The following is an 18,130-nucleotide window of genomic DNA, read 5'->3' on the forward strand; positions in this document are numbered from 1 at the left end:
GGAGAAGTGTAATTAAAATTGTCAGTAGTACCTACAGGACACTTGCTTACCTCTGCAAGCCTTAGTACAATCCCCTAAGGGAAAAGGATACTAACTGCCTAAAGACATTACTTCAGCTATTCAGAAGCTATCAGAATTTGCAAACTACTGCATTCTAACTGAAATTGCAATGTTACATCCCACTTACATGTTACAAGAAAAGAAGTAGGATGTACCTAATTCACTCCTTAACATAGGTAGCTTTGTAGCATAAGCAACCAAGAACTGCAAACAATACTCAGTGAATTACAGAAGATCCAGGGAGACTTCAAAGACATTAAATAAACCTGTGACATATCAGTTTCCATAAAGAAAATTAAAACATCAAAACACAAAACTACACCAAAAAAAGAGTGCCAATGCATGCCACTCTGGAAAGCCAGCTGCTTGAAATGCAAGTGCCAGACTGGAGACATCCCAACCAACCAAATGTAATCACAGAATCACAAGACTATTAAGCTGGAATGGACACACTGTGATCATCAAAGTCCAGCTCCCGGCCCTGCACAGAACAGCCCCAAGAATGACACCATGTGCCTGAGAGTATCGCCCAAGTGCTGTAACCACTTCCCTGGGAAGCATTAATACACAACGTGGAGGTAGTTCAGTTCTGTACAGGTCTTCAACAATATTTTGTAAAGAAACATGTTTATATAGAGAATGCATCTTGGTCAAGCATGATTAAAAGCAGTGATTTTAAAAATTAGTCAGATAGACTAAACCCTTTTAATTACATAACAGACCCTTCTTGTAAGATTACTGTTTGCATTTCAGAAGTCTGGCCAGAACCACAACCCCTCCCTTGGTTCCCCTCCTCCCCAGTTCCCTCCATTGGTACTAAGCCACACCCATTTCTATCTGACAAAGGCTTTAGCACGTAAAACCCCAAAAGCTCTGTATTCATCAGATCACAAAGTAAGAGTTATGCTATGAATATATATGGGCACTACAAAGAAACATGAGTAAACCAGCTTTCAGGCAACAATTGAGAAAAGGGCTATGTACATGCAGACAAAGGACTGCAGTCTGAATTTGCCCTGCCTGGGTACACTCCTTTCAAGCTTTCTGAGCACTAAAGTGCTGCCTCCTTCTATTGTTTCTGAGGACTGCATACAAAACACACTTTGGGAGGAAGGAAATGGGTGGTGCTGTGTTCTACAAAGGAGTAAAGAGAAGCTGCATGAGAAAGCTGCTAATATAAGCAACAGGAAGAGGTTAACAGGGAGGAAGAATTATGCATCTAAAGAACAACAAAGGAGGCATAAGAAAGGAAAACCACGTATGTGCTGGGAAGAGGAGAATTAGCTAAGTGCACCCTTTCTTAGTCAACAAAGCACTTAAACATGAACGATTTGTTGAATCATATTCAAGAGTAATAAATACATAATACATATGAATGTGAATGTCAGTGAAGTCCTTGCTATGAGCTTTTCACAAATATGATGACTGACTTGTCAAATGAACTTCGTAAGGACCAAGGCACAGCATGCAAAATTTCAGGAAGCTTGGTGATTTTACCAACATTACTTGAACATAAAACTCAACATTCTTTACAAACTTTTATGTTCAGCCTTAATCACAGAAAGACTTCCATCAGTTTCAAGTTTGTTCAGCCTAAATATTTCACTGTGCTAGTATCTCCACTTAGGGAGCTATAGTAAATAGGACTCCAATTTTCCCTGGAAGTTGCGTTTCACAGACCTTTAAGTTTTCTTGTTCTCCTCTTTCAAGAAGGCACAGACATTCTCAAAGCACAGTACCAAGACACAAAAGCTGTCCAGAGCGTGTATCATCAGCAAGAGGAAGAAATAAAATGAAACCGAACCAAATTTTTAGAGTAACCAGGAAAACCTATCCTCTAACCCAAACTAAAGCAAGTAAAGCAAACAAAGACCGATAAACTAGTATATTGGAGGATGAAGACAAAAATCAAAATGGACAGAAATCAATTTGAATTAGACTTTTCCATTAACATAAAAAGCAAAAGATTCTTCAACTGAATAAATGCCTCAAAACAAAAAATAAGTCTTCAGGGCCACTATATGACCAAGAAAGAACAGAGTTCAGGAATAATCCAACTACAGCTACCTACTATACTTACTAGTTTTTAAAGAGCTAGTATTTGATATCACAGACTGAGTAACAAGACCCGATGAAACGATCACCTGAGGAGCTATCCCTGAAGAATATACTATACATATACTGAATATATACTGAAGAATTACAAACATATGAGAAAAGTGGGGGGAACAAACAAGTCACCAGTCTGGCCTATTAAAACCTTGAGAACATAACTCAAAACAGAAGATTGTTTATAGATCCTGGATAAAATACATAAAGGAATAAAACGCAAGGTAGAGACAATACCAAGTAAAACAAACCACCTACTTGCAACTGGGAGATGAGAATAAATTATACTTAAACTGTGCTGTAAGACATAGAAGCATCAGTTTGGAGAAGGACTACTGCTGGAGTTCTCAATGATCGGATTATTAATTTAATAACTACGAACAATACAGCACAACTAGCTGGGAACACAGTGTTGGAAGGCACTGACAACAGAGATCAGAATACTGTATGAGGAGGATATGATGACATGATAATCACGGTGACAAAAGTAGGATAAAATTCAGATCAAGATGCAGATCATGCTTCATTTCAAGCAGTAGTTTTGGATATTTACGTTAAAAAACAAAACCAAAAAACCAAACTGCACAAGGTGCAGAGTGCCTAAGAAGTTTCCACTCTACCTGTCCCACTGAAGTCTGGCTTACTCTGACAGGACAGGAACAACATACGGACACTGTAAGGTATAGGAACAAGAAAAGAGAAAGGAAGAGAGCTACTCACCTTAAAGAATGTCTAATGCAAAAATCTCATACACACATAAACCAGTATATGGAGGCTTGTTATCTTTTGACTACCAGGGCAATGGATCAGTCTTCCAGTTATGAAATGCAGCAACAAAGGCTATCTCTTCTTAAGAGCAAAATGTGTCAAAGTTGTATGAGGGTTCCCTGGACCATCAAATCAGAACAACCCTTCCAGTTCTACACTATGTTGAAAGCAAAGCCTCAGTGTGGAAGGTTGCTTTTTTTTCAGTGCAAATTCCTGTGTTTTACTTGGACTCTGAGCAAAGACACCAAGGAAGAAAAGCCATCCTGGTCCACATAGACTAACTTCTGTTAGAAAGCAACAGTTCAGATCATTTTACTTGTTATACAAAATGGAATAGAAACTAGTTAAAAAACCCCTCATATTTCTCTAGGTATGAAAAAAGCCTCAAAACAGATTGAACACACCACCTAGGCAATTTCTCTCTGCCACAGCTACTGACCCCGGGGCAAGTGACAATTTTTTTCTTAAACTGTATCAGAAAATAACAACTGCATGTTCAAACAGTTTGGCAGTGATTGAGAAAGCATTTGAAAAATCACTACTCTAGTGTAAGTTTCACTGAAAAAAAGATTGTCAAACTTCACCCCTCAAATGCCAGTGCAGACATCCTAGCTAAAAATGCAGGTGCTATAATGGGAGTTTTTTCCTATATATACACACATATACAATGTTTATATATATATTATGTTTTGATATACACATACAAAGGATTTCACTGCCTGCAAGGGCAACAATGCTGCAAAGAAAATGATCCTCCTTTCACAGGTTACACTACTGAGGACAAAACTACACCTTTAAGGATCCACCAAATAAAGAAATAAAATCCAAGCAAATTCTCCAAACTGATAGAGAAGACTGAGCATGTCAAGTCATGAGAGAGTGCCACCAAATAAAAGGTAGAGGGAGACAAGTCTGTGCTTAAGGAGAAGCCAGCACTTCTACTTAACACAAACTTGAGTTTCGACACAGAGAGCCAAGACTCATTTCTCACCCATCCCACAAGGAATGCAGTGTGCGTGTAGATGTGTGGAGTGTTACTGTATAAATTTAATCCCAGGAAAATCAAATGAGAATAGTTTAAGATTATGCAGTTGATGATTGCTAGTAGTTGAATACCTTCAACTCATTCCTAAATGCTCACTACATATAAGCAAGACAGAGCTTTAAAGATTTTCATATTCTAGTAAAAAGTAAAAAAATTTATTTATCACATTCCCAATGGAAAACAGAAAGTAACAGATTCCACCTTACATCAGTAATAAACCTACTTTCACTACCAGGCTTCTCTCAAAACATGCCATTTTTAGACACAAGACTTCAAACTTACTTAAAGGAGTCTAGGGATAGCTGATCATATTATACTAATCATCTCAGATGGTTGCTGTCTCCAGAGGGGGTCAATTTTCAGAGTAGTTTTAACAATGTTCATATCTTCTTCAATAGATCTGTGTTATTTAACATATGTTAGAGTGGTTGTTGCTGCTACATTACCTTTGTTCACAGATGTAATGTTCCATCACATACCAATACATGAATATTAATACTTGCAATTAAATCATTACTCACATTCTCCAGAGTTGATTTTGTTTCAAGTATGCTACAATCCATATGAGACATTTCCTACTAGTCTTGATGCAAATAAAGGGGGTTTGTTTTTATTGTTATTTTAAAACAAAACCTGTTCCTCGCCTTAGGTGGCCTAAATATTTGAGTCAGATTTACAGATGTAAAACTTGCATGCTTCTCTAGATACTAAGGTTAATCCATTTAAGCAGCACTCTCAATACTCCAGTTTTTACAAATTCATGCTGACTCCAATGTGCAACACACTGCATAAAGGTGTAGCCTCTGCCTCAGTAAGTTTCAGTAAAAAAACAAAGTCATAAAAAAGCACAGATAATTGAATGACATTTCTTCAAACAAAAAAGAAAATTTCCTTAGATCTCAGTGTTCTATTTGATTTTGGGGAATGCAACACCAAATACCAGCAACTGGTCTTTGTCTGGATCTTTCTGCATCCACACAATAAGTACAATATTTGTATTACTTATATTAAAACAAGATAAGAATTCATTTCATAAGAAGTCACATCAAGGCCTTTATTTCTATTGGATCAGTTGCTGTGTGAAGTGTTCTTTATCATCCAATCCACAATGAATTAAGCTATGTGTACTGGATGCAGAGTGTTGAGGACATCTCTACATAATGTGTTCTAATTACAGAACGGAGGCATAAATAGGAGGATAGGGAATGCTGCCCAATTCAACACTATATCAAGCACATGGAAAAAACCTGACAAGTGTGCAAACAGTTCAAATACCTCATAAGTTGGTTAGAGGAATAACTTCCCTATCAACATACCTTTAGTGTTACTGAAGGACAAACTTGCAGACAAGACCTGTAAAAATGTATGTTCATTCTACTAATGTCAAAACCGATGGTAGTCTTTAGCTTATTGAAATGTACCCAAGAAGTATTAGCCACAGACTGACACTCACACCACACAAATCTAACAGTCTCCATAATTTCCTTCCCTACAGTGCTAGAGATTACAGCAATTAAAAGACTATGTTTACAAATCCTATATTTTCAGTGATTTTTAACGTTCTTATGAATGTGGATCATTTCTAGAGTTGTGTTAGGAAGACTTAAATCTCAAGAGCATTTTGTTGCTTTTCTTTGCAATGAATTAATTTTAGATTTGGAAACATCATCTGCCAGGCATTTTAAAACTAAATAGGATACAGAGGTTAATGGCTTTAGCAGTGCCATTTTAACCCAGTCTTCTGCATACCATTGAAAATAACGAATTTAACCTCTGGGGGAAGAAAATAAAATCTACAGATTTAACATTGAATTAATGTCAGCTTTTATTACTGGGAATGCTATTGGGTGATTTTAATTACTTGAAATGCCTTGTTCAGCAAAAACTTTCCATACTTCTTCCTATCTAAATGTTAAAACATGTATTTCTTACTTTTACAGCACTAAGAATATAAAATCAACACAATTTTACCTTTAAAACTGTTTACATTCTATACACACCAAAGACCATACGTTTTTTGGCATCTCAAATGTTTCTGCTGGGAACACACAACATATCAGTCATTCTCATTCAGCAGTACACACACCAAAGTTTTCAAAAATTATTAGGAGCACAACTGTATATTAAGAAAAACTCCACACCAATGGTTTGCCCACATCACTTGGCAATGTCCCTTTAATATTAATACACAGAGAAGTAAATTTTTTTCATAAATTTGTTCAAGTATGTGGAACATGTAAAATGCATAAGAATCAATATGGACTTCATTAATGTTATATTTATTTATTTTCCAGCTTCATACAAACTGGATGTAGAAGCATAAACATAGTACATTTCTACCATTTTCAACAAAAATATAACCAATATGTACAATTATTGTATTAAAAATACAAAAGGATACAGACTCCACCAATGTCTTTCTAAAAGACATACAGGTACAAGTAGTATCAAAAGTATGAGGAAATCACCAGTTAATTGTACATTCTGCACTTGACATCACAGAGCGAACTGAGATTAGCAGTCCTATGGTCTACAATTACTTAATGCTTATATAACATTTGTGCAACTTGTGATAGAGCTAAGATTTTGTATTTCTATATGCACATGAGGTCCATAGCCTTCAGAATAAAACTGGCAAATAATGCATATAACAGGTAAAATTACAGATGCATAATTGACAATGTGATATATAAGCAAATAGACAAAAGCTATGATTACAGGAGAGAATTAAATAAAGCACTGACATTTGTTTGATACAGTGAAAAAACACTGCAATTTGATCTTTAAAAGTTGAAGCTATTTACGTGTATCTACTGATCAATATGATCAGCTGAGTTCAATGGAAAAAAAAAAAAATCCAAGACCAGCAGTTCCTCACATTTGAGTACTACTCGGATTGGCAGCCTTCACTTCTCCGGAGTCTGTGCAAAAACAACACAAAAATAGAGGGGAGGGTCATTTCAGTCATTCTAGGGTTAATAGCAGCTGTGAGCAAGTGGTTGCTACACATTGGCCTTCTCTATACATGCAGTGTTCCATGAAGCCATTAACAGTTGTGACTATTTCTGCATTGCAAAGGCTGGCAAATCTAATCATGTTATTTTTTTTACTTAAAGGCTCATTTATCCCCTAATGTCAAAGTCAATAGATGGAAGTTATTATATCAGTGTTAACAGCTGACACGAGCTGTGACATCCCAACTTGGCTTCACTGCAATGTTATCCAGTTAATTTTTATTTTAATATAAACTACTATAGCAAAAAAAAAAAAAAAAAAAAAAGTACATAACTTAAAGGTGGGGTTGCCATCTGTCTTATTAGAACGGGACACTTTTTTAGTATGCCATCCTGTATTCCACAAGGCACAGGTGTGAGACACACAGTGTCCTCTTCCATCATCGACCAGTTGCAAGCACTGTGTTTCTGCATTTACACCAGACCCAGATGAGAATGGCATTAACACTAACATTTACAAACTTGTGAAGATTCCAGGGTGGGGCACATTAAGAACGAAGCTAGATGGTTAAGGAAAGGCTGCATCCTGTAGCCTCTGCCTTCCCTTCTGCCCTGCTCAGCCACATGATAGCAATATTCTCTCCAGGAGTTCAGGCTGGCAACCCTACTTAGAGGTGTGAAATAATACTGTAATTACTATGCAGATGCAGTATTTGATCTTCCAAATGCAAACATACAAAATTGTAACAAAGGCATTGTAAACAAGCAAATAAGCACTGCCTCCTTGAAGGATCTCAAAGCATTTTTCTCTTCATAGGTTAAAGGCCAAATGTAATTTGACAACTAACTTATCTCATTATCCCAATGAGACTAAGTGCTAGGATTGTGATTAAAATCTAAAAGGAAGATTTAAAAAAAAACCCTTCCAGGCATTGGGAAGTGCAGCCAGAGTTAATCATCCTGATGTGATGATCTTGGAATTTGGAATGATACTGTGTGATGTGGCAGACAGCGACAGTGGTAGCTTGGAGATTGCTGCACTGTGCATTTCAAGCAACACAGTTTGAAAAGTGCCAGGGCGATTTCTTCACAGTATTTCACATGCAAGGGGAGAGGGGACAGAAGGGGGAGGGGCAGAGGAAGAAGCCCCATGCTGCTTTAAGGCAGGGAAGGAGGCAAATAGGTCCACCATCCTTTAATCGTAGTTCCCAGGCTCCTATTCTAGGGACGTCTTCTTGTGCTCTCCTTTAAGGTGGCTCACTCTGGATCCAGAAAAGTCCAAATCTTAGACAGCAGAGACTTGTTCATCTTCTGCAAATACAATAGGATAAGGGAAAATAGAATTTAGTTCATGCAGAACAGGACTGCTACTGAATGAAACAAACCCGTGCATACAACAACTATGTGTACTCTGCTCACGTGTTTTCCATTTCATTCTATTAGGTATATACTTTAAAACTATCTAAATTTCAGTGCATTTCAGGTCTCATGGGAAGTACTTCTTTGTAATTTTGCTCTTGAAGAAAATAAGACAATTGCCTAACTGAGCTAGGTGCAGTTCCTCAGCCCAAGGAACACAACAGCTACTCCTAGATGGCCAGTAGCTTCAGAAAGGCATCTTATATTTTTCCCTAAATACACCTGCAATTTAGTCATCATTGGTAGAAACAATTAACATTCTCTGTCATGGTAACTCTCAAAGTTTGAGGCAATTCAGTTAAGGCAGACTTCCATTTTTTTTATCTCATCATATTCAACTGCAGAGTTCATCCTGCACATAAAACCTTAGCAACTAAGCAGTTAGAGGGAGAAGGGGAATGTTAGTCTTTCTATCATTAGGCAAAACAAAGAGTTCGAATGTGTGATTTGGGCACCATCCTGCCTAAATATTGAGCACCTAGGCCTAGAGCTTCAATCCAGCCACACCTATACTCCACAGAAAAGCATTATAGCTGAGTTAAAGCACAAACATGCAGATACAATTGGGCCAGCGAGAAAGCAAGACAGTAGTGGGTTTATTATGTGAAACAGTTGGAGTGGAAAATCCAGTGTCCACAGCATAAGAGTTTCAGGTAGAATGTGAGTGACTGTTCAAATAAACCTGACCAATGATGCTCTGTGGGGTGGATGGGCAGGTATTCTAGAGACCAGGCTACTTTTTGATCATTAAATACATGGTTAGTGCAAAAAATTAGGGGAGGTACATGGTGAACACAGGCACCTCCAGAGAAGTTGTCTAAGCCAACTACTTGGCTGTCCAAGACTCACATGGACCTACATTCCAAATTTTAAACCATATTTAGGATGAACTGAATTCCTTCCCTTACAAAAAGTCAACAAATAGCAAGTTTTGAAAATGAAATAAGAGTTCAAATTATGGCAAGAATTTCTATGGCACAACACATTTGTGTAATTTGCTTTGTGTCTGTGAAAGCATTGACCAGTTTTGCATGCAGTCCACTCAAAATCTATCAATTAAAAATTTACCATCTTCCTCTGTGGAAAACCCTTGAGATGGATAGTGAGCAAGACGTGAATCTGACTCATTTGGTTTATGCCACTGAGGTTTGTTCGCAGGCCTGCTGGTTGAATGGCCGTGAGATTGCTGTTGTGGAGTTGATGTTCCATGAGTCTCGCATGTCCGTGCCACCATTCTAGACCTCTGAAGTGCTATGTTGTAATCTGGAGGCTTTCTGGTTGGATGGGAGCCACCTTCTCCAAACTCAGCAATAGGTATTCCTACATAACCAGGCGGAGTTGGAGGTGGTTCCCGATATCGACCTTCTTTTCGTGCTGCAAGGAAAACAACAGATGATTATAAGAGATAGGAAAAGAAACATTGCTAAAAGGAAAACAGACAGTTATTAAGTAAACATCAAGCAACTCAACAGTCCAGGAAGAAATAATCTGAAGGACAAAAGTTAACCATCGAGCTTGCGAAAAATAAATCAATCAAGAAAGTACAGAATATACAACATACACAGGATGCAGCTATTCTTCCAGTAGTGAAGCATTAGTCTAACAAAATTCATCAAATTACATGGGGAATTTGTTCAAACTTCACAACTGAACTGTTCCATCAATTGCATAGAATAAAACGTACAGTGATCAAAGTAACATGGAAGACACAAGAGTCTACAGAAGCAGCAAACAATTCCAAAAGGTAAGGAAGTGGGCTTCATCTCCATACATTTTGAATGCACAACTGTCCACTGCCCCATGGTTGTATTCTCTGCAAAACTGAAAGTATGCCCATAAGAGCAAAGATTGAATATGACTTTATATAGGAGATCGAGAGACCACCACCTAGGTTGTGGACCTCACTGAGACGTAACTGTTTACCTGAACAAGACTTAACTCTGGGCATACTGAGAAGCTCTCTCTTGGAGAGAACTTCGAGGGAGAAAACAGCAGTTAAGAATTCTAAGCATCTGCAGAGACACACAACAGATAGGAAGACTCCCTGTTGTTGAGTTACATAGTTAGAAAAGTCACTTGCGTCTTTGATACTGAACACTTGTTGTGGATCTAGGCCTTTAACATATGACCACTTAACTGACAAACCTTACAAATAAAGCAGGGAAAACCACTGACACAGACAATTTAGTCTCCACAGCTTGTCATACACTGTGTATTCTTGCACAATTGGTGATGACAACACCACCCTGCATTAGGCAGCATGATTTGAATGAAAGGGCAGTACAAGCTCAAAATGGACCGGTGCTATTCAGATATAAGTTTTTATAGACTAAAAATAAATCCTCGGGATTATAACCAAACCAAATAGTTTCCAATAGATTCTAAGTATTTTTCTCGGACAAACTGTTTTAACTAAGTATAGCAGAATGAAGAGGTTTCTGAGAAATTTTATTCAAATATTTCTGAAAAGGAGAAGAAATTCTGTAGAAAAATCCTCTTGAAATACTGCAAGAGATCAATGTCTATTCAGTGTAGAAGTACTACACAAAACAGTGGGTCCTGCTGGACAGTGATACATAGAGTTATATTTGCAGGATAATTAGTTAATAGTAGTGAAGTGCGTGCAAGTGTGTTGGTTTGAATTTTCAGGTCTCTTTCATGTTCTTTCAAGTCCCTAAAAACTTAGTGGCAACCACTGCCTTGAGAGGCAAGTTTGGAAGCATGCTTGTTACACATTCTGGAGGAAAGCAAGGGTATCAAAGAAAAAAATTAGAGAGGGGCATGAATCTGAACCTCAAGTCCTGAACTGAACAGGTTCCTCCTCTTCATAGGCCAGGGATTCAGATCTGCACCCAAGCTTTGAGGCAGCGCACCACTGCTAAGCAATATACTTGAGCAGAAAATGGAAAAGTCATTTTATCACAGTGGTCTCAGCATGACCTCAATCTGGCAGACTTTCAGCTGTGTCAGCAAAAAATGGCTCTTAGATAGTTCTTCATATTAACCTGACAAAAGGCAAAGTGAAGGGGAATGAAAGGAAGAAAAGTGGCAAAAATGCAGAGGTTTTGGATGGCCTAAAAACTGGGATGTACAGAAGGAACAGTACGAGAAAAAATTTAAGTTCTGCCAAAGACACCTTCATACTAATTTACAGATTATATGATCTTTCTATTACTGAATGTATATAAATGTATTTCACCTCTAACTTCTTAGAAACCTCCTCAGTTTCAGCAGGCCAAAGAAATATTTTACAGTTGGTATTTAAGCACAAAGTGATCCCATTTTCAGAAGTAAAGAATATTCACAATTATCAGACAAGTCATAGAGGTATAAAGTAAAACACTTCTACAAAAATCAGGCCACATTTATTAAGACTTCTAAATATAGTATATGGAGCCTTACTGTGATGAGAAATTCACACTTCAGAACAGACATCTAAATACATCAACCTCTCAAAACACTGTCCAGCAGTTGAGCTAGGTTTTTGATGTATGGCAGGCTCTCTAGAGACACAAAGGCACTGCCAGAACTGAGAATCAACAATAAATGCTATTTTCCCTTGCACAGTTAAAGGGAAAAATTTAAGAGAGACTGCAAAATATTCAGTTTTGCTTTAAAACCTAAAAAATAAAATAAAAAATCAAACTAGACAAAAGAAATGCAGTTTTAGAACAATACAAAAACCCATAAGCAAATGAATTAAAATACTTCATGGTAAACAAAACTTAACTTACCAACATGCCCCTTTGAACTACTTGATGACATTGCTGTATGAGTGGGCACAGGAGTCGGTTTAGTCTCCTCTGCTGGTACAGATGTTATGCTAATGGTTTCAGCTTCAATCGAAACATCCTTCCCACCCCTCCGCTTTATGGTACCTGTATCACCTTCTGAGTCCTCTCCCCAGTATCCTGTTGAGGATGCCCAGCTTGCTCTGGACTGTGCTTGATCAAGGCCCTCCCTGCCTTGACTTTGCCTGCCATATTTTGTGCCATGATCGGGGAACATCAGCTGGTCCATATGGCTGCCTGAGGCCCACAGTCCTGCCCCATCGCCTGAACTATCGAAATGAGCATGTCCAAAAGGCAGAGTCTCCCAGCTCCTCTGGTGCTGTATTGTTTGTATGTTATCATGAGAACCACTCGAACAAGAAGTCCAGCTACCACGGCCACTGTCAGCTGCATCAAGCGAAGCTCTGTCCCCCTGATCCTGTGACAGTTCTTCTGTACTAGGAGAAGAAAGCACAGTTGCTCCAGCATACAGGCCTCTGGTCTCTGAGAGTGGTGCATATGAGCTAGATGCACAGTGACGATGGGGAAAAAAAAATAAAATCCAGTGTTGGAATTGGAAATCATGTACAAGACACACAATTCAACAATCAAGAGAAAAACAAACATATTTGGGGGTTGGACTAGATGACCTTTATAACATTTAAAAGGTCTCTTTCCACAAAAACCATTCTATGATTCTATGACTGAAGGTCTGATGTGCTTTATAGTATCTTTTGTTTGCATTAATGGCTAATTCAATTTTGAAAACAGGACACTTTGCTTTCAAGCTCATCCTCAATAAAGGAAAAACAACAAAAAAAACCCTGATAAAACTTTACATTTCAGAGAGTTATTTCAAAAGATAAAATCTTAACTTTGCAGCAGCCTTTTAAGACAGGCAAACCACATTGACACACATAAAGGTGAACAGACTGATAGACAGGGTTATCCTACTGCTTTTCCAGCCACACAAAGCAAAGGTTCAAAAGCTAGAGTTTTAGAAGGAAGTGGCTGATATTCAGATTTAGGTTTCACTTTTCAGATTATTTTTTTTTTGCCTAGGAAACTCGGAAAGCTCAATTTTCAACATTTCCTGCAAATGGAAATGTATTTCAACCTTAATTTTGGAAACATGTGCTACTTCCTAGAGCAAATATGTTCTCTGTAGCCTCTCAGCAATTAAGTGAGCTTGACACTATCACTTACATAGCAGCAGAGAAAACCGACAAAGTGTCACTTTTGCTTAGCAGCTATCCCGGCTCGTGGGATTTGTTCTTCCAGGGTAGCTTGCTATGCAGACTGAAATCCTGTTCTTCCAAATATTAAGACATCTGACTAAAGAGTTTGCATAGCCTGGGATTCCCAGAGCTGAAGTACATCAGTTTTGGAACAGGTCTGCCATTTGCAGACACTGCAGGATTAAAACCCTTGAAACTATTTAGAGGACTGAATAACAGCTCAAAAAAAAAAAAAAGTAAGTGGAGACAATAGGAGCCAGAGCTCCAATTATTTTCACACCAAGGCTCACTACTAGAGATTTAGAGAACTCCTCACAGTACTAGCTTCCCCACCATTACAGAAGTTAATTGCCTAGAAAACCAGCTGCATAATGTGAATTTTAGCTTCCAATTACTGTTGAATAGAAGAGATATTTGGGGCAAAATATTTTGGAGTTAGACAAATATGCACTTTTCCATGAAACAGACTGGAAAATCACTAGCTATTTCTGTTCTCAGTTTGATCACTGAATAATTGTACGAATAATACTTCATCTAATTCAGTTAATTCCCCATGTAGGAAGCAGGCTAGGATACTAGTCTGCCACAAAGAGGATAATCTACAGTATCACTGAAATGCTCAGATGATAAGTCTGCTGAGGTAAACTCGTACTGCTGTAGACCTCATCATGCATTCCGGAGTGCAAAACCTTTTCCTGTCAGAAATTGAGCATTATCACAATATGCAGCATTGAAAGAGTAATTTTTAAGAGCAGGGGAGAAAAAATACTTGAGAGATACAGAGAAAGTTACATGGACAAATACACATGCCACATACACACTATATGGAAGTATAATGTAAGCAAGCACAAATAAAATTCCTACCCTAAGCTGTATTGATCTGGTTCAATCATGATTCTTCTATCAATCCTTCCCACACCAAGATTTGTCTCCACGATGCTGACAGAATGCCTCTGTCTCCTCTCGTCATGCAGGGAGACTGGCATAGAGTCAAAAGATGAATTGCTGACAATACTAGATCTAGAAGAAATTTCACTGTGACCAGAATCTGAAAAGTTATCCACCGTGCTGCTAGGAGCCAAAGTATAGCCTGCAAAGGGAACATCATGTTAATAGGACTCTCCAAGACACCTGCTCAGTTATTGTCAGGCAGCTGGCCATACTGCTACCATAGTAGAGCAAAGCTATGATTACATTTACACAGCATTGCAAAAGACAAAGATACGCAGCAAAACTGCATAACACTGTGTATTTGGTCTCTTAATCAGAGGTCTAAGATTGTGGGAACACACACTACTCATTTACAAACCAACTGCTCATCTTCCTTCTTCTCTGCCATCCTACCTCAAATTCTTTTCAAATTCATCATCATACTCATATCCTCACATTATGAAATCTTACTTCTCAACAAACTGCCTATGCATAAACACTGTCTCCAAGACTGTTATGAAAGAGATGTTCAGGATGAGTCTACTGCTTAAAGTACTCCAAGAGACCTTCCATACAACTTTTTTGTTTGCAAAGCTACGCTTCACAGATGAACAGCAGAAACAACATGAAGCCCAGATGTCTGGGCTGACTGCTTACTACATATCTTGGCTGAGAGAAGGCCAGGTTTTCAAGCTTTCTTTGTTATACCAAATAGTATATATTACCAGAATTATAATGAAATTCGGAGGCAGCACTGACACAGCCAGACTGAGATAAAATCTGCATACCATGTCACAGAACCAAATTCAGTTTTTGCTTTAGTACTAAACAAAGTTGTGCTGAATGTTCTTGCCAGCTAAGTTAAAGATCATTAAACAACATAAGTCCACAAGTAACTGCCGTTTTCATTTTTTGCTTTCAGTTTACACATAAGCATCAAAATTACTTCAACCGATCTATCCCAATTCACATGCTGAGAACATGAAATTAATGTTGTCATTTTTGTCTGAAAGAATCTACCATTAGCTTCATGTCACCATCAAACCAAGGCTTTTTTTTTAAAATCATGTTTGATTTGCTTTTTGCAAAAATAAAGTGCTTTTTCCACTATGAGTCAAGTACAGAATTCCAAGTCCTTTTTCAAGAAATGCATAGGCCTGCCCATATTTATATAAATTCACTGTTTGTTAACGTAGTATTTGGGAGAAGTAATGATGACAGCTTACAAGGACTTGAGATGATATATTCTCTACATAACATCCTCCACCATCTGACTTTAGTAAATAATACTTCAATAGAAGTCACTTCAACCCCAATGTATATTTTACCATAACATTATTTTATGTAACTGTTAAACTGAACTTTTATGATATTCTGAAAAGAGAATAACTTTGCCTGCAATACATCTAGGCTATCATACTTTCAAAGGGGCTTTTTTTTTTGTTTAAACTACAGCACAGCGCCTCCATCTTCTGTTTTGTCAATTCATAACCAGAACAACTACCAGGAAAAAAAAACAAAACAGGCTTTAAAAAAATCCCTTTAAAGTCCTAAATTCACTTTAAAAAATAGCTCTATGAAATCACTTAAAAAGACCCTGGTCAAGGAAGCTCTAATGTGTAATACCATTCCTCAAATACTCATACACATGGCTTGAATAATCAGGCTGCTATTAAAATATTCTGTAGTAGTGATCTGAATCCTAAATATCTTAAGCCTTTCTGTCATACATTAGTCACATTCCATCCACATACATGACACAGGAAATAAATTCCTCTAATAGGCCAGTGTGGTCAATGCTGCACAAAGATTTTAAGTTTTCAACCACACATCCTTACACTGGCAGGAAGCACTGATGATAGAAATATTTTTTGTCAAAAGCAGTTGCAGTGAGAGCGACCTACTGCATCAAATCCTGTATCATACCAGGCTATTTTTCCTGGCTTTTGATAACCACAGGGCTTTCAAGTACCCTTGAAATCAGATTCACAGTTATCCTTTTAGGTATCCCACACTGCGCTACATTTCCTGCCCTCTTGCTGACCATATGTGACAAAAATAAGAGCAGCAGTAGTTTATCAACTGTCCAAATTCTTTCTTAGAAGCTTCCTAAGTCCATGAGTTTCAGGAAACAGGATGAGAAATATTGAACATCTAATACCTTTCCTTGGAGAGCTCTGTGGTGAAGTAGGAGGAGAAGACAGCTGTGAAGATGCACTTGAGACTGTGTCTTCAGACTGTTTCTTGTGACGATCTAAACTTCCTTCTTCTGATAATGAAAGAATTTTCTTTAAAGCTTGTGGGGAGTTAATGCCTTTAAGTAAGAATTAATGTAGATGTAAAGTCCAGTATAAATACAACTTCATGCTTCACAATGCATTTATAGAGCAGACATCATACAGGAAAAAACCCTAACTTTTCTGATACCAGTTTAAATTAAGCAAAATGTTTAAACCTATTCCTGTTTAAAATATAGAGCTTTATTTCCACATATTAGTGCAGATGGTCTTTCATTCTGGCCACTTAAAATAAATACTTTGCCACAGAAAACACAATGAAGATTTGATGTTGTAGAATACTGCCTATACAATACTTAAATTGAGGATATGCATAGGAATGGCTACTGAAAAACTTGAACTAAAATTATGATGAATACAGACACAAACCAACCTCATTGGTTAGTGAAGATTTATATAGTAAGAATTGAAACTGTTCTGTTTTTTTTCTATTCAGAGTAGCCTAGAAGGTCAAAGAAAGCTGGAAAGAACATTAATAAGATTAGGCTTATGAAACAAGGTCATCCTGCAGCTGCCTTTCTCCCTTTCATTTTTGAGAACTATCTCTGCACCCGTTTATTTTGGGAAACTAAAGAGTAAAAACATCCTGAAGATGATGTATGATGTAAAGATCTAGGGCACCAAGAATTGCTTTTCCCAGGCCACATTTATCCTTTTTTCTCTTCCTCTCCCCTCAAAAATCCACTCTAGGACAGTGAAGACAGAGCTTCTCTGACAGTTTTGCCAATGCTTTTGATAGAGGTTATTTTCAAGCATTCACAGAATTTATCTTTGATCTGTTGGATCTCAGTCCTGCTATCAATAATTTATAGCTGCTCCATCAGCATAACCTACTCAGTTTTCAGAAACTTTGCCACTTTGCAAAAATGCAGTCTATGGAGCTTCAAAGTCCTTTAAGATTTAAAATTAATGGTAAAATCAACAAGATATAGACAAATAATGAATTGTTTCTTGCTCATTTTGCTACTTCTGATGCTTTATTGCAGCCTAAGCAGTGCATGAGAAAAACTGATAAAGAGTGAAATCAGAATTAAGCTCTTGTGAAATTACCATCATACAATAGGAAGGGCCAGTTATGCTACATATACTTATTAGGATAATTACCACACTTTAAGTGATTTAAGAAGTTCTTTAATAATGCATATATGTTATGTATACATTCTGGGACACAGATTTGGAAATCAGAGTAGAAGAAATTCCTATAGTCTGGTGCCTTTCTGAGCAACATGGAGGCAGCAACAACTGAATAACAACAATAAAAAAGCAGAAGGGAGCAGAAGCCACAGGGACAATTGTCAGTGTGAAACTCCAGACCTACATTTCTAACAGGATGACCAACCTGAGTGGGCCTGAATTTCACATTAAAAGTTCAACTTCTGAAGAGACACCAAAACTTTGGAGACATCTCAGATGGGTCATTCAAGACTCATTCAAGACTCCATGTCCCTAAGCCCTTTGGAAAAGTTAAGTCAAGATCCCAGGGCAAACAATCAGAACCATTTCTTCTTTCCAGCTGCTAGTAACAAGTAAATACTTGTAC

The 18,130-nt window shown here is 37.7% G+C and overlaps 1 protein-coding gene across 6 annotated transcripts in view; it reads right to left on the reverse strand.

Moving 5' to 3' along the window:
- Positions 1–6,129: 6,129 nt before the first annotated feature.
- RAPGEF2 (Rap guanine nucleotide exchange factor 2) overlaps positions 6,130–18,130 on the reverse strand; it is a 181,349-nt gene continuing 169,348 nt past the window's right edge. For 5 of the 6 annotated variants that reach the window (XM_032685083.1, XM_032685080.1, XM_032685079.1 and 2 more), the window contains 5 exons: positions 16,455–16,607; positions 14,228–14,453; positions 12,090–12,649; positions 9,424–9,729; positions 6,250–8,247 (listed from right to left, as the gene is read on the reverse strand). In XM_032685083.1, the coding sequence (XP_032540974.1) occupies positions 8,222–8,247; positions 9,424–9,729; positions 12,090–12,649; positions 14,228–14,453; positions 16,455–16,607 (1,271 nt within the window). In that variant the 3' untranslated portion in view covers positions 6,250–8,221. Of the gene's footprint in view, positions 8,248–9,423; positions 9,730–12,089; positions 12,650–14,227; positions 14,454–16,454; positions 16,608–18,130 lie in introns of all 6 variants that reach the window. The other variant, XM_032685082.1, reaches the window with a different exon arrangement.

This window comes from Chiroxiphia lanceolata, chromosome 4, assembly GCF_009829145.1.
Source record: "Chiroxiphia lanceolata isolate bChiLan1 chromosome 4, bChiLan1.pri, whole genome shotgun sequence".
NCBI classification, from domain to species: Eukaryota; Metazoa; Chordata; class Aves; order Passeriformes; family Pipridae; genus Chiroxiphia; species Chiroxiphia lanceolata.